General features: G+C 42.9%; 1 protein-coding gene across 2 annotated transcripts in view; it reads left to right on the forward strand.

Moving 5' to 3' along the window:
* Positions 1-3595: 3595 nt before the first annotated feature.
* Positions 3596-21033, forward strand: part of LOC135225880 (pre-mRNA-processing factor 40 homolog B-like) — a 41911-nt gene continuing 24473 nt past the window's right edge. For both annotated transcript variants that reach the window (XM_064265442.1, XM_064265443.1), the window contains exons 1-4: positions 3596-3617; positions 17901-18114; positions 18421-18652; positions 20309-20429. In XM_064265442.1, the coding sequence (XP_064121512.1) occupies positions 17955-18114; positions 18421-18652; positions 20309-20429 (513 nt within the window). In that variant the 5' untranslated portion in view covers positions 3596-3617; positions 17901-17954. The remainder of the gene's footprint in view (positions 3618-17900; positions 18115-18420; positions 18653-20308; positions 20430-21033) is intronic.

The following is a 21033-nucleotide window of genomic DNA, read 5'->3' on the forward strand; positions in this document are numbered from 1 at the left end:
GTTTTTTACGATCTCCAAACACTTAGGTGAGACCACGGTCCAAAGTGAGCGAGAATCCCCGATAATTGTTACACGATAATCGGGAACCTCGCTTATGCTCGAATTCCTGTAATTTCTAGCATTTGGAAGAAGAATGCTGCGGAAAGAAGAGTATCTCACAGTAGGCGATTAACCTGGAATAGAGAAGAACGGACGGGAACTTCCAGTTTGGCTTGAACTATCGTCTTCGGTATTCTGTTCACCATTGAAGCTTTCCTTTGGGAAAGACTTCTCCTTCTCTCTTGACTAGAGAACGAAGGCGGTCGATCTCCAATCCTATTCTCTTCCTCGAGAGGAAAAGAATTTAGGATGGAGGTCGTGGTACAGAACCTACAAATATACTACGTATATTACCCTCGCGACATGATTCTTTAACAGTTTGAATTGTCCGGGGGGTAGGCGCATACCGTAGTTAACTCTACGGTTTGTGACCGAGACGAATTGTATCTTAATTGAACTGCAACTCGGGGTTGCCTGCAACCTCCCAGCAGTTATCAGTTTCGATTTTAGATACTTGGTATTGTCATGACAACACCAAATCAGCTTTTGTATTTACCGAAATCCGTTTCGGTTAAATATAATTGCTCGAGCGTATTCTTTATGCTCGATGGTTCTAGCCGACGCATTCCTTCGTGGAATAATGGATTACCTGGCAACTCAGGATGACGAGTCACTGAGAGCTACTGCGTATTTAACTGCCTGATAGCGGCTCAGTATCAGCTAGGTCTCGGAGATGAACGGTCGGTTACGTCTCTCTCTCCCCTGGTTTGATTGACTACCGAACCGTATCTCTGCCCAACAATCATGGACTTAGGTCTGATTAACGGGGATTCTCGCAATAATGAAGGACCATCTACTGCTGTGACGCTCGATTTTCATCGCCTTCGACATTGCGAGAATTGTCAACAGAGATATCTTCTTGGACTCTTTCATCTTTCTGTTTACCGCACGGTAACAGAAGTCTGTACTAGTCACCCGCTGCATCGCACCGCGATAATGCGAATGATTTTTGCAGACATCTGAGTTTGTCTTCAAAATATCTCGTATTCGTAGGTGTGCAATTATTCATTGCTCGCCCCGAATTAACAGATATGTCAGAAGACATCGCCTACTCTCCGACCTGACAGCTCTACTTCCAAATGTTCAGCCCATGAGAAGCAGTTCTTCAGGCAGTATTTCCCTGTCTTCATTACTGAAAAGCGCTCCGCTTTTATTGCAACTACGATCCTCACCGGACAGCAATGAATAGCGGTTAGCGTTCTCAGTCTTTGTAGCACAGGTTCAGAATCTTGAGAATCCTTCTCTCGGTTCAGCTGTGAAGACGTAGGTTGCATTTTCTGTACACCTTCGTCTTCAACGACACATAGTGTTGTTTCTCCTTAGCCGAGAATCAACTATACTATGAGATATCTTGCCATCAGGGACCTCGGTCTCTAGAAGCAATTGACTTTCGCCTGTTGGGCACATGCCTTAAGAGAGTCATCACCTTGCCTTCTGGCATCGGTGGACGAACAAATTATTTGTTTAGTCTCTTGCATAACCCTTTTAAGGCGAAGGTCACGTGATTTGCTCGGGTGCTTGGACAACTTGCCTCCTACCGAACGCATGTCAGTCGCAGCTGTCAGAGCGCCCAAGTCTGTTACGAACTTCGCTGTGGACTTAGTTCGGTTGTTCCATAACAGTCTTTTCTTCGTCCTAACGGCTTGTCACAGTACCCATACCATCGACACCCACCATTGAGTGTCGGTGTCCATCGACACCCACCATTGAGTGTCGGTGTCCTATCCACTACCGAGAAGAACAACTTCGCTGCAGACGGATAGACCAGTATGGGTACAGGACATCACCGAAGTCGAGAAGAGGGATAGGTCATACGACCATTCTTTTCTTTTCCTCTGAGGTAATTGCATGACTTTTCCTGCGAAGTCAAGCATCCAGGGGATGGGGATTCGTGGCGCTCGATTTCGTACCGAATTCGTAGCGAAGACTCTGAACCCTTCGGTTCCTGACGATCGGTTAGAGTCCTTCACAATCCCCTCCCTAATGGACTTCACCGCCTTCGATGCGAAGGAGATGCTGCTTTGTCCTGTGAAAGCGCGACCGCGCTTTCTGAAGAAACTCGACATCCCAGGCTGAGTGTTGAAGACTCTTCGTCAGCACCAAGATGACCTAGAAGTACACTCCCTCGAGTTACACAAGAACTTCTCCGTGGCGCAGGTACTGAAGGCAGGGGTCTGGTACAACCAGACCACTGGCACCTCCTTCTACCTTTTGGATATTGCCCACAGGTCCTTGGATCGTTTTCCTGGGACCCGTGGTGGCTGCTCAACACTTGTGTAGCTAACCCAGACCCTAGCAGGCTGAACAGCATCGAATCCTGGTGTGACTGTAAGAATAGATAAGTGAATGAGAGAGTGACTGGCTTCTCTTCCTATCTTTTTCTCCCCCTCTACCTGTGGGTAGAGGATATACGGTCATCACCTTGCTGGATAAGGACGAGATGCCGGTGAGCTACTCGACAGAGCCCCATCCTATCCCTTTCACTAGGGATGGGAGCGAATATCCACCACTTCCTCCTACAAGGGGGGGGAAGTGGATGCCAACAAGAGACAAACCATAACTTTATGTTGCCTCTTGCAAAAGGAACTTGTTCTTGTTTGCTGGTACGAAGAGATACGCTTGCCTCACTCTTAGTACTTGGTCCAGAGGTCTGACCATTGATCCTGCGGTGCACACCCCGATCAATCGGACAGAGGCTTGGATCCCTCCCTCGCTCTTACGACCAGGGAGGCATTCCAAGGTTGGGCGAACACCAGTCTGTTCACAAAAGACTCAGATTCCTCCCACCAAGAAGTGAGTCTTCCTATTGTAAAAGGACCGAAGGTTTGTATGCCGTGTCGGAACAAATGACAATTTGTCCAAAATTGCATTTTTCCTAACTATACAAACCTGAGGTCCTTTTACACATAGCCCCACCTCATGCCACCCCTCACTCTGCAGTTTTGCTTGGGACCCAAAAGCAAAAGTGATTTGTTTACCTCCCAGTCGCGCGCGCGCGCGCCTGTCGGACAAGCAGTTAACTACCGAACCCCTTGTTCGAAAGCTTACGACCTATCCAGCTGCCGCTAGTACCTTCCTATTGTAAAAGGACCTCAGGTTTGTATAGTTAGGAAAAATGCAATTTTGGACAAATTGTCATTTTAACATGTCCTGACACCAGAGATGGGCACCAGTCACGAGTCATCGGTGGTGAGAGCAACAGCTCGAGACCTCTACTATCCTTTCGAAGTAAGTATCTTCTCCAATGTTAGAAATTAAGGTTATATTTTAAAATTAAACAGAGATTAATGAAAGTCTAGCCTTGCACAGTGCAAATATACTCCATGACGTTTTCAAAGTTTTCATTTATAACACCAACAATTTAGAAGATTGACGCCATTTCGATGTTTGTGGAGTGGCTTGTCTCAATAAACTTTCCATGCCATGTGCTAAATCCACACACCACTTTTACCCATAGACGCTGGGGCACTTTCTTCACAACAATCGTCAACAATGACACCAATCACGGCTGATCCAAGGTAGAAGAAGAAGAAGAAGAAGAAGAAGCTTGCACTAGATAATTATTAAAATAAATAGTTAAACAGCAGTATAAGGTTTTGAATTGCATAAATTTTTTACATATTCATGATTATTAATTTGAAAATATTTGTTGCTGAAAAAGTAACGAGATTCCTTACTCAAATACCAACAGTTTTGCTGTGAACAGTACCTACGGCGTTGTTCGTGCTCTTCCATTATTTATCAGTGTTGCCTATTGGTATGTGTTTACCCTCCAAACTGGGTATAAAACTTACACAAAACCAGGGAAATAAGTGAAATTAGCATATCTATTTGTAGTATATATGCATATTAGAATAATTTTATCATTATTGCATTACTATGACAACTAGAATTCATGGAAAATGTTTGTAAATGCATCGGCATATGTGTGAAGCTCCACTAAATTGGCAACAATGATGTCATTGTGCCGTTGTCTGCGTGTATCTACTTTAGAAATATCTGTAATTTTTCGGGGTTAATTTGGTTGCAAAAAAGGGATAATAAACATGAATTCGATAAACATTTTGAAGTAACAAAGTAAAGTTAAACTAAATAATGAGTAAAGTAAACAATTAAGGGAATCAAGCTTTGCACCTCATAAACCGTGTAGTCGTGTGCTTCCCGCAACAGTGTTTGTGGAGCGAGCGCTTAGGAACCAGGAACTGCAACGTAGTTTAAATGCAAATTGGAGTGAATTAAGACCAAAATGTGTATTTCTGGGCTTGACCCGTGTCGGCCTGTGAAATGGTTCCTTTGATACTATTTCTGAAGAATAAATATTGCTATTCATCCTAGAGAAAAAAGAAACAATATAATGCCAAGATAAATGGCTCGCTCACTTCTTATAGAAGTGTCGGTATAGTAAGGAGCGAGTGGAATCACTACCAGAGGTCCCTTGCCATTTAGCTTCTTCCTTCAACAAAACCCCGAACTACGGAGAGCCGTGCTACAGCTCCCGGTCTACTACTACCGTGAGCGCCTCCGACGCCTGAGACGTAATTCCTTTCGATAGCGCGCGTTACACCAAACGTTAAAATTTTTTCGGTGCTGTGTTTCGCTCTATTTGGATTTATTTCAAGATGTCTTCAACTTCTGCTTCTAAGTTAAGTACTGTTTGGGGTTACTGATCTCATTTTATGATGATCTTCGTGTTTTATACATATTCGGAGCCTTATCGGCCGGTATGCCCCTCGACCGCATGGCGGTACAGGTTATCTCTTTCGGTCTTCCATACCGTTAGAGATTTCCCTTTTTCTCAGTACTTTAGATATGGTTACTTATACATAGTCTCTATATCTTTATGCAGTTAGTTTTTTAGTTAGGCCTCCACGGGGCACGCTCCGACCGCACGTTTCGGACCTTAGTCTAGCTACGCCTTACATTGTTAGGAGTTTTATCAGTCACGATTGAGAGTCATATCATCTTAATTATTCTGATGTTCTCTCTTTCCTTCTCTAGTTCCTGATTACCTTTGTAATAATATTATAGGTACTAGGTTGGCTAACATACACCATGCTTCGGTATGGCGATTAGCTTCCCTGTTATCATTTATTTTACCGTTAAGTTAGGCTTTCATACCCCAATTGTCGATTGGTGATTAGCCTGACCCCGTTTTCTTGAACTAGACGGTTAAATTAGGCTAACATACCCCTTTCTTCGGATCGGCGATTACCTAATTTTCTGTTTGCTTAGCTTCGTGTTCCCCGTGTTAGTCTAGCTTTAAGATATCGCTTTATTTTATTTGATTGATTATTATAATAATCCTATTTATATCAGTGATATTGATGTTGTTGCCGACGGTTTCTTCCCCACCTCGTATCTTTCACCTGGCTGGAAAGACCACCGGTTGATCCACGGTGAGCCACCCGGTTACGGGTCCCCCCTCCCAGTTCCCCCCATTCCCCCCCTCCATACATTGCCATCCACGTCGATGGGTGATGACTCGTTTCTCACAGCTAGCGTCCGAGTCTGCATGAGAGGGGGTGACTCACGGACTGGTGGGGATCTCCTCCTCTCCCTCCCCTACTGGTACTCTCATTCGTCACGTGCCTCGGGGGCTCGGGACCTCCTCCCCCCTTCTTCTCCGTCCTTAACTGGCCGCTCAGGGGGAGGGCTCCCCTACCCCACATTCTTCCCTACTCTTTCCCCCTCAGTTCAGTCGGCAGGTGTCTATCCGCCGCTACCGAACATAGAGAGGGGGGGAGGGAACCACTGGGTTTCCTATCCACTTAGGATAGTTCACACGAGCACTTACTGATATAAGGGGTTTTTATTTTGTTTTATTTTGTGTTATTTGATTTGTGTTAGAATCTTTTGCGTTACTCCGGGGTTTTTTTTTATTTCCGCCTCTCGTACTATCCCTTGCTTCGTTAGAAGTTGACATTGCTCACTCAATATTAATTAACTCGGGCCATACGGAGAACTCCGGGCCCTACGGAGTCTATTTTTAGTCATATGACAAGTGAGTTTAGGCGGAGGCAGAGACTTTCTTCCCCCCTCGTAACTTTTCTACGTAATATTCATATGTAGATCTCTATCCGTCGGTCCTACTCCGGCACCCACGGATAGTTTGCATATTATTCCACCGGAGGTTGTCATTGGTACTCATGTATCCTTTGACTTACAGATGTTGTGCCAGGAGATTGGGTGCAGTGCCATCCTCCAAGGACCCGTGCGGCCATATAGTATGCCGTTCTCATGCAGGATGTGCAGTGAAAGTGGAGGATTTTATCGTTTGGCATCATGAAGCTTGCCAAACCTGCTACTTGCTAGTAGGAGATGCCTCACTAGTAGTAAGTTTTCTTAGCACTTTTTTCATTCATTCGTCACCTGGAATACTTGTTGTATATTATACCTTTCACATATGAGACACATATTCATATAATCTCAACACAACAGACATTCCTCCCCTATCCTCTCCCTAACTTCTAGACCCTTTTTTACAGGGTTCTGATGAAGAAGAAAGAAAGCTTTGTCGACTCTCAAAGCTTGGGTAGGGGTTTTGGCCGGAATTCTAAGGGCCGCCCCTACATTCTTACCCAGGATATGGCGGACCTAATATTCCCAGGAGCCAAGAAAGGATCAGTGGTGGACCCGATAGCGGCCGCCCCTTTGCTGGCCGACCTTCAAGTCATGATCTCCCTACAGGAGGGGGATTTCCCAGAGGACGTTGCAGACGACGTTGCGGCAATGAACCTCGACGTTGAACCCATGGCTATTGACTCCATGGGTACAGGTAAGGGTGTAGTAGGGGCAGCTTCTGTGAGAGACTCCCCAGGTTGTCGGACTCTCATCCAGATGGAGTACGACGCCCGGACTAGGCTCGCGAGTCCCTTTCCTCCATGACTATGGCGGAGATGACGGCTCTTGTATACAACAAGAGCCGTTATTTAAAGTTTTGGCTAAGGTCTGCTGCACACCATGCAGTGTGACCTTTACGACTTCCTCATAGCCAGGAGAAATTGTAGGAAGCACGTTCTGGCGGAAGCTACTATCCGCCATGAACCGAATAAACTGATTGCTTCCTCAATTTGGGGAACGGACCTCTTTCCAGCACCAGTAGTAGCAGAAGTCCTTCATGAGGCTTCTAAGGTCAACCAGTGCCTTAAAGTCAGGTGGGGACTGGTAGCAAAGCGGAGGCAGGAATCTTCTGGTCCTAACCCAAGGAACAAGAAGAAACCAAGGAAGTTCTCTCCCTTCCAGCCTTCTCAACAAACGTTGGTTCAGGCAGTCCCAGCATCACAAGGGCAACCATCGTCGAAGGGTCAACAACAATACCTTGTTCTGACCCCTCAGTCCCAGCAATCTCAACCCTCCACTTCCTTTGCTGTCTCGCCAGCCTACAATTCCAACTATGAAAGCCAGAACTTTCAGGCTTTCAATAGGTTTGCGAGAGGCAGCAGAGCAAGAGGTGCCTCTCGATTCAGAGGATCCGGCAGGGGCTGCTAACAGGGGCAGAGGTTTCCGAGGAGCAAGAGGTGGCCGCCCCTCGGCAAACCAGCAGTGAGAATCCCAAGTAGGAGGGAGGCTGTACCTCTTCCGCCAGCGGTGGGGGTTCAGCCCTTGGGCTCAAAGTATAGTAACAAAGGGACTAGGTTGGAGTGGCTAGAGGGCCCTCCTCCAACCAACAGATTCTATCAAGCACCAACAACAGAATTGGTAGAGTATACCGAAGACCTCCTTCTCAAAGGAGTAGTCTCAAGAGTCAACAATTTAAAATTTCAAGGACGCTTGTTCAGCGTGCCAAAGAAAGACTTGGTAAACCGAAGAATCATCTTAGACTTGTCCCATCTGAACTTATTCATTCATTGCGACAAGTTCAGGATGCTGACCGTTTCGCAGGTACGGACCCTTACTTCCCCGTGTGGGGCCGTCACAACCTCTATAGATCTTACAGATGCCTACTATCATGTTCCCATAGCCAGACACTTCCGTCCATTCCTAGGCTTCAAACTAGGCAACAGATCCTACTCCTTCAAGGTAATGCCATTCGGGCTCAACATAGCCCCCAGGATCTTCACCAAATTGGCGGAAGCAGTAGTGCAAGAGCTAAGGAAACAGGGAATAATTTGTTAGTGGCTTATCTGGACGATTGGCTTATTTGGGCAAAGAACCCCAAAGAATGCAAAGAAGCAACGGTCAGAGTGATCAAATTCCTGGAACATTTAGGTTTTCAAATAAACAAAAACCAAGTCCAGACTAACCGGAATCTCGATTCCAGTGGTTAGGCCTTCAGTGGGGACTTACAATCGCGCACACTATCAATTCCGTCGTTGAAAAGGAAAGAAATTGCAAGAGCTACAAAACAATTTCTCAAACGACAACAAACATCCAGGAGGTGCCAGGAGAGGATCCTGGGCTCACTCCAGTTTGCATCAGTCACAGACGTTCTGCTCAGAGCCAAACTCAAAGATATAAACAGAGTATGGCGCTCAAGAGCGAATTGCAGATCACGGGACCAAACTAGCCTCTATCCCAGCAATCTTACGGAAACGTCTCCGCCCTGGACGGAGACAAAGAACCTTTCAAAAGCAATTCCTCTACAGTTTCCCCCTCCCATCATTAGTGATCCACACAGACGCCTCACTAACAGGGGGGTGGGGAGGATACTCCCAGTACGAAAAAGTACAAGGAACTTGGTCGTTAACATTCCGCCAGCTACATATCATGTACTGGAGGCCATGGCAGTATTCCTCACACTGAAACGACTCCGTCCGCCCAAGAACTCTCATTTCAAATTAGTTCTGGACAGTGCAGTAGTAGTGCACTGCATCAACAGGGGCGGATCCAAGTCAAGCCACTTGAACCATGTCATGATAGCCATCTTTTCTCTGGCATGCAAAAACAAATGGCACCTGTCAGCCACTCACCTGGCAGGAGTCAAGAACGTAGTAGCAGACGCTCTATCACGCTCCGCTCCGTTGGAATCGGAGTGGACACTGGACAGGAGTTCATTCAATTGGATCAGTCTACAAGTCCCCGGACTCCAAGTAGACCTCTTCGCCACGGAGTCAAACCACAAACTCCTTGTTACGTGGCACCCAACCTCGATCCTCTAGCATACGCTACGGATGCAATGATCCTCGATTGGAACGAATGGAAGAATATTTACCTCTTCCCTCCGGTGAACCTTCTCTTGAAAGTTTTAGACAACTCAGGACATTCAAAGGCCAAGTAGCTCTAGTAGCTCCCAACTGGCCCAAGAGCAATTGGTTCCCTCTACTCCTAGAGTTGTTTGGGGGAAGACTCCGACCACTACGGATTCCCAACCCCAAACTAACCCAGTTAGTGCAAACTCAGACTGTGTCCGCTTCCTCAGAATTCAGAAAACCCTAACTTTATGGATTTTCTGAAATTTGCAGCCATGAGGAATGCAGAAATTGATCCCCAGAATATCTCATTCTTGGAATCAGATAAAAGAGAATCTACTCTCCGACAATATGATTCATCTGTCAAGAAACTAGCAGAGTTCCTTAAGTTGTCAAATTCTCAAGTCATGACAACGAACCTAGCCATAACTTTCTTCAGATCATTGTTTTGAGAAAGGCTTAGCAGCAAGCACTATCACTAAACGACCAAATCAGTCTTAAAAAGGGATCTTCCAATTTGGTTGTAGCATAGACCTTACGGATTCATACTTTACGTCCATACCAAAAGCTTGTGCTAGATTAAGACCATCAACGAGACCTAACTCAGTCTCTTGGTTCTTAAATGATGTCCTCAAACTGGCCTCGGACATTAACCAATGACTCTTGCAATTATATATCCCTCCTGAGGAAAACCCTATTCTTATTAAGTTTAGCCTCCGGAGCTAGAATATCAGAACTGTCAGCTTTATCAAGGGAACCAGGCCACATTTGAGTTCCTCCCCTCAGGGGAAGTCCTCTTATCCCCAGATCGCCATTTTCTAGCCAAAAATGAAGACCCACAGGACAGATGGTCCTCGTGGAAAATCCTACCACTACCTCAAGACATTTCCCTTTGTCCTGTCAACTCATTAAGAGCCTACCTAAGCAGAACAACTCTGAAATCTTCAGGCCCATTGTTCATTAGGAAGGAAGGAGGTACATTATCCCTAAAAGGGATCAGGCAACAAATTTTATACTTCATTAAAACAGGCCAATCCAGAGTCCTTTCCTCGGGCCCACGATGTTAGGGCGGTGGCCACATCTATTAATTATTTCCAACACATGAATTTTGACGATCTTAAGAAGTATACAGGCTGGAAATCTCCGACAGTTTTTTCAATGGCACTACCTAAAACCCTTAGAAGCCCTCAAATTTCCAGCAGTGGCAGCTGGAAACACAGTTTCTCCTGATTCTTAAATTTTTACTATAACTTCTTGTAGCCGTTTCCCTTCTAACCTGCCCCATTGCACCCTTACTTAGTTTAGTCGCCTCCATGTATTGGGTTACCTTGAGTTTGCTTTTGTTCATCATTCTAATCGGATTCAGTTCCATTCTTTTGTATATATCAACTTATATCTTGTCTTTTGCCTAACCTGTATTGTTATTGTTTGTTGTTAGGCTAACTAATTTTAAGTGATAAACACCCGTGTTTTAGGCTTATACTTCCCTTAGGGTAAGACTGTAATTTTAGTTGATTATTATACTATTAACCTTACAAGTGTTTAACTTTACCTTCTTAATTTATCTATACTGTTCCTCAAGCTTGGTGTTTGGCATTCTCTGGTACTATTTCACAGGCCGACACGGGTCAAGCCCAGAAAAGGGATTTTGACGAAGGAAAAATCTATTTCTGGGCAACGACCTGTGTCGCCCTGTGAAACCCCACCCTGTAGTTAGATTATCCTCACCCAGCTTACCCCAAGCTTGGAGGCTATCTTCAGGAATGACGTCTCAGGCGTCGGAGGCGCTCACGGTAGTAGTAGACCGGGAGCTGTAGCACGGCTCCTCCGTAGTTCGGGGTTTTGTCGAAGGAAGAAGCTAAATGGCAAGGGACCTCTGGTAGTGATTCCACTCGCTCCTTACTATACCGACACTTCTATAAGAAGTGAGCGAGCCATTTATCTTGGCATTATATTGTTTCTTTTTTCTCTAGGATGAATAGCAATATTTATTCTTCAGAAATAGTATCAAAGGAACCATTTCACAGGGCGACACAGGTCGTTGCCCAGAAATAGATTTTTCCTTCGTCAAAATCCCTTAATTACAATCAAATAAGCACTCTGGAGTTTCAGTTGTGATGGCAGTAAGGATAAAACCACCAATTACAAGGTAAAAATGAATTTCAGTTCAAACCATGACCCTGGAAATAGGAAGTTTCATACTTTCAGTAATATAGGCAAAAAAATGTTGTTTTATTGTGCTGATTACAACTGCAATCTTGAGTAAGATCAATAAATGTTACATATATACACTAACATTGTTCAAATGAGTGCTGGGAAGGCTGGAAAAGATGTTGGATCCTTTGCAGTTATGAACGGCACCTCAGTCAGTGGACGCCATATGGGATTTAAAAACTGCCTTGAAAGCATATTTTACAAAGACCTCACATGCCTATTTTAGTTCGTATGGCGCTTTCATATATATCACATTATGTTAACAAAACTTCAATCTTTTGAATGGTATGCATAAAGATGTAATTGTATTCTTGTTTCACCAATTAAATATAGAGTGAATAAGGCTGATCCATGTGATAACAATGGATCCACTGCTATGTTTCTCCCCTAATACCTAGGTTAAAATACTGAATGGCCATCTCTACTATAGCGTGACCACCTTCCCGAAAATCGGAAATGATGGCCTTAATTTGTGACTTGGGAGAAAAAACTTACTTCAAGGGGAAAGTACTTGAGGTCTTGTGGATGTTGCTTTGACGGATGCTGGCTCTTGACTAGCCTAATGTCTGTCTATCCGGGTTACAGGATGTGCTAAAGTACTTTTTTTTTTGGAAGGTGGTTACTCTATGGTAGAGGCTGGCCATTCGGTATTTTACCCTATGGGCAGCATTTTAGTACCCATCCCTTAGGGATGAATGTAAAAACATAGTCAAAAGACAGTAAATAGTGGTACCTCGAGATACGAAATTAATCCGTTCCGAGGCGCCTTTCGTATCATGAGTTTTTCGTATCTTGGACCGCATTTACATGTAAAATGGCTAATCCGTTCCAAGCCCTCCAAAAACACCCCAGTAAATTTCATAATAAAGCTAAATTGACCTATAAACAATGAAATGCTACAACAATTTGGACCATTCAATACCTAACTTAATACGTACTGCTAATTACCTGTAAATAAAGTGTATTAGTGTACATATTATACAAGAAATACTGTACGTATGTAGTAAAATGTGGAAGCTTACCTTCCGAGTGAGGCTATCTCCGAAAGTGGCGACAGAGGAGGACAAACGGCAGATACGTACGTATGTACGTACACTTAACATTACAAAACAAAAAAATGTAAGGAAAACATACATAAACTAAACTTTACGAAACACATTAACAAAACTGTAACACTTGACTTTACAAATAACTAAAATTAAAAAAGGGATTTTGACGTAGGAAAAATCTATTTCTGGGCAAGGAAGCCGTGTCACCCAGTGAAATAAGTCCGTTTAGCGTTATTTCTAGTAAAATATTGCTATAATACCAGAGAACTGCTAAATTGGACATGTCAGAACTCTCTGACTCGCTCACCTATAAAAAAAGGTGTCGGTATAAACCTGGGGCGAGTGTTAAACACTACCACAGCAACCCCTCCAATTAGCCTTTTCCTCATCAAAATCCCCTAAATACGGGGAGCTGCCTTTTTTATAAATTTTACATATTTTTTTTACTTTTTTATACTTTACGTACTTTTTTTTTTTTATAATAAAATTTCTGCTTCATCACCACTTTCAACTTTCTGTTTTTTAGTATCACTTGGTTCTTCCTATTTGCTTACTCCTGCTAATACTAAGGGCCTCTTTAAAAAATAACTATCCAAGGAAGATTGCTTCTGCCTACTTTTCACAATGTTCCTGAAACGACTCAGGCAAGCCTCATCAAACTGCGCAAGCATACGACCTGTGTAAGCCTTTTTGGGGTGTCTTTTTTCAACAAACGATTGCACTTTATGAAAAGCAGCTAGAACATCCTTAATTTCTGCCGTTGTCATAGGGTTGTCCTCCTCCTCCTCGCCGCTGCTAGAGAACTCCTCTTGAACGACGTTATGTTGCATGGCCTCCAACTCCTTCAGGTCGTCTGTCGTAAGCTCCTCTTGGTGCTCCTTGAGAAGGTCATTGATGTCGTCCTCGTCGATGACCAGCCCATGGACTTGCCGAGTGCAACGATCTTGTCAAGATCTGGTTGCAAAACAGTTTCAGGATCGTCAACTGTTTTCTGAATCTGCAGCACCAGCTTCACCCACATCGAATCCCTCGAAGTCTTGGGTGGATACGGCATCAGGCCAGTTTCCTCCACAAGGAATTCAAGGTTCGCCCCGAAACCTCCTGCCAAGCTTGGTCAATGAGTCGGATGCATATCACAACATCGAAATGCTCCTTCCAAAATTTACTCAAGGTGAGGTTTGTGGTATTGGTGATGTCAAAACATCTCTTGAAAAGTTGTTTCGTATACAGCTTTTTAAAGTTCGATATCACTTGCTGGTCCATGGGCTGGAGGAGAGGGGTGGTGTTAGGCAGAAGATAAAGAACCTTGATGAAGGAATACTCCGCTAGGATATCTTCCTTGAGGCCAGGAGGGTGGGCAGGGGCATTGTCCAACACCAGCAGACATTTCAGAGGGAGGCGCTTCTCTTCCAAGAATTTCTTCACTGTCAGGCTGAAACACAGATTTACCCACTCCGTGAACAAAAGCCTCGTTACCCAGGCTTTCGCATTAGCCCTCCACATCACTGGAAGCTTCTCCTTAAGCACTTTGTGGGCCTTGAAGGCTCGAGGAGTCTCGGAATAATAGACCAGTAGGGGCTTCACCTTGCAATCCCCACTGGCGTTTGAACAAAGTGCGACCGTAAGCCTGTCTTTCATAGGCTTATGCCCGGGTAGCTTCTTCTCTTCCTCCATGATGTATGTCCGACGAGGCATTTTTTTCCAAAAAAGGCCAGTCTCATCACAGTTGAAGACTTGCTGAGAACTGTAGCCTTCCTTGGTCATCATCTCGTCGAACGTCTTGTCAAAGGCTTCGGCCGCTTTCGTGTCCGAGCTGGCAGCCTCCCCATGCCGCACCACCGAATGGATGCCAGTCCGTTTACGGAATTTCTCGAACCACCCATGGGAAGCCTTGAAGTCTGGGGTTGGCGTTGATGTCGCTTCTCCTCCGTCGTCTTCGACCTGGGTAATCAAATCGCCGAAAATAGCGCTGGTCTTGTGGGAGATTGCCGTCTCCGTTATCGTATCACCAGCGATTTCTTTGTCTTTTATCCAGACAAGAAGAAGCCTTTCCATCTCATCGTGCACGTGGGTCCTCTTGCTGGACAAAATAGTGACGCCCTTGGAAGGTGTACAGTAGTTGCTTTGATGACATCCTTCTGCTTAAGGATGGTGCCTATTGGCGACGGATTTCGGCCGTATTCCTTGGCAATCACACTCAATCGCATACCAGCTTCATACTTCTTGATAATCTCCATCTTTGTCTCCAAAGAGAGCATTCGCTTCTTTCCGTGAATTTCAACTTTCTTGGGACCCATGACTACGTATATACTGTACGTAATTTACGTATAAGTAGAGTAAAGTTCTCACACAACACGATGAAGTACGTATACTACAACGAAATCACTAATGAATTTACGTTAATAAACTAAATCGTTAGAATGAACGAATACCGCGTGCGTACGATAATGATGCTGGGATGAGTGGCCGAGGCACGCTGCAACGTAGTAGATGCATGATGGGAAGGATGCTGACCAATAGGAGAGAAGGATCTCATGGTGGTGACTAGCATCAGGAACCAATGGGAGAGCAGGAGGATAGTGGCGAGTCTACTTAGTTGGCAGCGCGCGAGTTTCAAAATTGTTATTGGTGGTCTGGGCGAATCTCGGACTTTACAGCAACAACCCATTGTATCGTGAGCAATTTTCGTATGTAGAGCCGTAAAATTTTTCGTATTAGCTTTCATATCTCGAGTTTTTCTCAAGTTGAGCCTTTCGTATCTCGAGGTACCACTTAAATTGATGGTTACCAAACTCAAGGGGCTCGGTAGCTTAGGCATCTTCAGTTTTGCTGTTTTGCATCTGATATGAAGAAGATGATAGTGCAGGGATTTTATTTTTGGGAAAGTGTTACAGATATTAGGTGGAACAGTATATCTTGGGTGATAAGCTTATGAATTTGAACAGAAAAAGTGCCCTAAGAATTTGTGCTTTTTTTAATATAGCTAACCTTTATGTTAAATAGCTAGTGCCTTTGCTCTGGCTTCAGATTGGTACTGCAAAGTGGAATGGAAGCTGTTTTATGACAATATGATCTTTTCTTTCTGGGAAAGTCTGATGAATTTTGCCTATTTAGGCCTACTGTAGAAAACTATCTAATATCAGTTTTTTGTGTGGAGACAGGAAAGGTTAAATAAAACTAATCTATGAAGATATTGGTTATTAGGCAGATATAATTTTTTGTTTACAAATATAAATTTCTGATTTTCTAGGTACATTTCTCAGATTATCTCACCTGCAGATTATATACATAATTTTCTAATTACATAACCAAAATATTTTACCTGTATTGCAGCTGCCTCCTTGATGTTTTCTCTGAAAACTACCACCACACTCCCTGGTTTAGTAATTACCAGGTTATGTGTAAAATGGGCGCCATGTTTAGTGCCACTTGGAAACCTTAAAAAGAAGACATAAATACTACAGTTGGCTACTGACGGGAACCAAGCTGCAGTGGTATTCCTTCAGTTTTACTGTTTTGTTTAAGTAACTTACCAAGTAATTACATAGCTAAGAATTTCTAAGTACCGATAACTAAAATTTTAAAATCGTGGTAGCAATGCTTTTGTTTGGGTGTAGCTAAATTTTATTTTAACTGGCTTTCAACGAAGGTCGTAAGCTGTAGCTTTCTTTGAATTTGGATTTTGTCGTCCGCTAGCACCTTCGGTGAAGTACCCTGATTCTTTTGTCATAGGCATTTGGCATGTGTTAGCTGGTCAGGCGTAATTAACAGTACTTTGACAAGTTTAGGTTTTTCGGTCTGTTACTCTGAGCTTTTATCTAGCGATGTCTGACTTGAGTAAGTCAAGTGTCCATTATTGCAGCAAAGGTTGCCATACATGGTTAACTCCAGCAAAGTATGATTCCCATTCTGTTTGTACTAGATGTAGGAGTAAAGTTTTCACTATTGATTTAACTTGTAATGAGTGTATAGGCTGGGATGAAAGACAATGGAGGGTTCTGTGTTCTTACCATGCAGAGTTAGAAAAAGGTAGGAAGCATAAGGGTGCTGCTCTGTACGAAAGGTCGTTAGCTATCCAGGAATCTTCCTCTGAAGTGCCTGTGATTTCTGTTTTGTCCCCCAAACCCAGTCTATCCTCTATTCCACCTAATTATGATCCCAGCTCCCATGCTTCCTATCCCAGTGCCATTGCCAATCTCGATGCAAAGTTTGAACGTAAGTTTGAGCTGTTAGCTAAATCTCTATGGCTCAGCTAGGAGAGCCAGTGCATATGCTTCTTGATAAAAAAAAAAAAAGTAGTGTTAGTGGAGGAGCTGGATTGTCCTTCCTGTGGACTCTCCTAGGCAAAGGTTCCTGACATACTCTCCTGAACCTAGGAGAAGTCATACTGGAGGCCCAAGGGAGGTTGCTGGAGTCTGCCCATGGGCGGTCGGCCCCTCAGTCACACCTGTTGTTGTTTCCCAGGTAGCAAAAGACAGCCATTGGAAAGGCATCTTGGACAGTGGTCATCATCCTTCATCAACCTCAGATTCGTCAAGTTTGGAGAAACGGCGCCAATGGCGTGGTAGTGGCTATTCCAGACCACTGAAAGGTCTGCAGTGGACTTTTCTTGTACCCCTCAGGTACTACCTAAGAAAGAAAAGGAGGTTAAATCTCTTGTAGTTTCTGGGATAGCCCAGAGACCTTTTCATGGGAAAATTCTCCTGGTAAACTTCTGGAAGGAGACTTTTCCCCAACCTGTAGTGTCATCTTTGGCTCTGCAAGCTATATCAGTTCCGGTTTCTATTACATACTTCTTGCTATCCAGATCGTAGTGTACAAGACAGTACTTTAGCTCACGAGCGTCCTAGGATGCCAGTATGTGATTTGTCTTCTGTTGTAGCTCCTGTGTGTGCAGTTTCTATTAGCCACGTCTCTGTTGCCAAGCGTATATCGACGCTGGGGACTGCCTGTATTGTTAAATTAATTAAATGATCTCGCCTGTCTTAAACTGTACACACCCCTTTTTCTGTTGTTCAGTCAGAAAAGTTTATTAATAAACAATATCTCTATGTGGCATTCTTCTGTATTATTACCAGGAAAAATACAGATTGTGTAAAGAAATTGGGTTTTTTAACATAGTTTTATGTTAGTGCCTTTGCTCTGGCTCTACAGATTGGTACTGCAAAGTGGAACTGAAGCTTTTATATGACAGTGTACTTGCTTATCTTTGGAAATTCTGCTGGTGTTTGTTTGTATATCTTGTAGAAAGTTAATTGATTTTTCATGCATTCTGCCTTATTCAAAACTCATTGAAAGCAGAGGTGTAAATAAAACTTTTTATGACATGAAATAGGACATTGACATTTTCACAAATCCTAGTAGGTATTTCCCAAAGACTATTTACCTAACCATTTCCACATATTCTCAGAGTGCAGGTGGCCCTCCTGGTGCCAATGCACCTCCAGGTTTTGGCGGACCTCCAATGGGCTTTCGGATGCCTCCCCCAGGACCAGGATTACCACCTAGATTGCCTCCTCCAGGATTCATGCCACCTGGTGCACCTCCTGGCATGCCTCCACCTGCTTTTAATGTACCCCCACCAGGTTTTATGAGTTCATTTGGCCAACCTCCTGCAGGATCAGGTAAGATGTAACCGTCTGTCTCTTATTATTCCTGTTGATGAACTAAATAACCAATTCATTAGTACTCGAGTACAGTACAATTGCACCTCAAAATTTGTTTACCCTTATCTTAAGTCTGAATGCAGTTTATTTTTGGTAACAAACCTGACATGTATATTGGAAGTAGTTGAATACTTTACAAATTATATGCAATTAAATACAGTATTATTTAACATGAAAGATTGCTTATTACCAGATGTTGTACAATGAAATACAGTACTACGTATTATGTTTTTGTTATGTAGTTGATAATCTATTTTCATGCAGATGGTAGTGGAGCTGTAATTTCTGCTGGTCCTCAGCTTAATACACCTCCCTCAAGTAATTCCCCAGCAGCAGTTCAGACTGGATCCCCAGCTACAACCCCAGGACCATCCACAACCCCAGCATCTACACCTGCCAGTGTATCTCCTGCTAATATTGCAATGCCAGGAGCCCCATCTCCAGCTCTACCTGCATCTGTTCCTAGTAGTCCAGCCTCGGTCAAAGCTGAAACTCCGTGAGTAAACCCATTTGCTATTGGTCGTAGTGTGTAGGCAAATATTTTAGGGCTGTTGCCTTGTATAATAAGGCGCCCTATGAGGTAATGTTAGACTTGCGATAATCTTACGCTAAGTCGGTTGGTATTGCACTTCCATATTCATGGGAGTGTCTTGGGGTTTGTAGATAACTTACGAAGTCGGTATTATCTTCTTTGGTTATGACGACGATGTGTTAAACTCATGATGATTCGGTTATGAGGTGAGGTTCTAGTAGAAACCACGAAGTATAAAAATACTTATATTCTCTGATATTACATAGTGAAGATCAGGTATGATTGTACAAGTCTTCTAATGACGATAGCTTGATCGCTTCTGCCAATGATGATGGCTAATTCTATTCTCTCTACATGATAAAGCTTAGGTAAAGAGGTACAGGTCTTCTAATGACGATAGCTAACTCTATTCTGCTCCTACTACCATCTCCGTTACCAGTCATAAAGGAACAGACAGTAGCTCGAACATATGAACATACAATCAGATGACATAGTTACATACGAACATACGATCATAATGAGACACACTACAGATCACGTAGGCCGTTTGAATTATAGGTTGCGGTAGTTGTCTCAAGCAGGGAGCTTGGACTAAAGTTTATAAACAATTGAATGACTACAGGTGACGGCATGTTATCTTAGCCTACTTTTATTGTATACGTCATCTTTAGCGGCTCTAGTCTGATCACATTCCTGCAAGCAATCTGGTTGACCTCCTTAGTTTTAGTCTTTTATGTATATGGAATAACATTCCATATTTTTATTATGTAAACACTTACAAATATGTACTTCAATAACTTTTCCTTACCATCATTACCATATTGATGGGTCATTCAGTTCCTATCTTTGACAGCACCATAATATACACCTGCTTTCATTGTTTCCTATCATGAGAAAAATGTTTCATTTTGTTCACCCTCATTTCTGAAAGCAGTCCGTCCAGAAATTGTGCTAGCTCTAGTAGTTTAGACGAAAGTGATCATGGAATACTCATTTACATGTCATGTCAAGATTTTGGGAGTTTTGAGTAATTCATCTTTTCCAGGAATGTAGGTTAAAATTGGCTACAGATATCTGCATAGTTATACAATCACATTTGTTTGGTTACCATTTAACTAAATATACAGTGTTGTATCACAGCAAAACTATTTGTGTATATATATGCCTAAAGTTCCATGTCCTCATTCTTAGAATATGGTTCAGAAGAAAAAACGCTTAGGCAGATACGTAATGCCTGATTGCCGCATACTATTCTGCTGTATTTTTTTGGTATTTTCAAGGCCTTTGAAACTGTTCTTGTCATTTTCATTTTACTTTTGGGTGTTTCATTTGCATTTTCTTCTCATTTTTATGCTGGTCTTAATATACCGTACTTACTAAAAACCTATCACTTTACAAGTGCCTTCAAGCATATTAACTACCTTTTCAGACATGATGAAAAAAAAGAAAGAAAAAAATTCCAGACCTGTCCGCAAATAATATTACAACACAACTGTTGCTTCTCACTCAAAATCTCCTTTTCACTTTGAACAGGCAGTTTTTTCAATAATAGTATTAAGGATATATTTTATTAAGTCATATGTGAAATATTGAAGTTGATATTTTTGAATGTTTGTGCAGGAAAGAGAAGAAAAATGTGTGGACAGAACACAAGGCACCTGATGGGCGTATATATTTCTACAATACTGTAACACGACAGTCGTCTTGGGAGAAACCTGATGAACTTAAAACTCCTGCAGAGGTAGGGATGTGTGTCGCTTGTTGAATAATTAGCTTAATTATCCTTATTTTATTATGATTTTGAAAGGTAATGAGGATTCTGCTAACACTCATTAATGCTTCCAAGTATCACAGTATTATTAGAGAAAGCCAGAACATTAACTTTATGTAAAAAGCTGTTAAGCACACAGTGCTCTGGTGAAAAAATAAAAAATTTTAAAAATAACTTTCATATTTCATATTTAACAAACCTGCAGTCTTATCATTAGGATAAATCTAATAGTGCCAGCTGGAAACCGGTAAAAAAATTCAATAGAATTGTGTATGCAAGGAAGAGATGGCATCTGTCCTCTGTTATGAGTTATAGTCTATTCAATCTGGATATAACCTAGGGACATGCCTCATCAGGGTACCATACCTTACGTCTGTTACCATTGATAGCTTGATAGCTTTCTTAATTATTCAGAGATGAAAGGAGGAGGGGAAGGACGAGGAGGAAGCTGGTTTGGGTCCACTGTGATTTTATTAATGGGACCATTATATTCTTATTTTATTACATTACATTATATTCTATTATTGTATTAATGAATAAATGAGTGATAATGTTTAGTATTACGTATATGGGC

Source organism: Macrobrachium nipponense, chromosome 13 (genome assembly GCF_015104395.2).
Source record: "Macrobrachium nipponense isolate FS-2020 chromosome 13, ASM1510439v2, whole genome shotgun sequence".
In the NCBI taxonomy this organism is placed as follows: Eukaryota; Metazoa; Arthropoda; class Malacostraca; order Decapoda; family Palaemonidae; genus Macrobrachium; species Macrobrachium nipponense.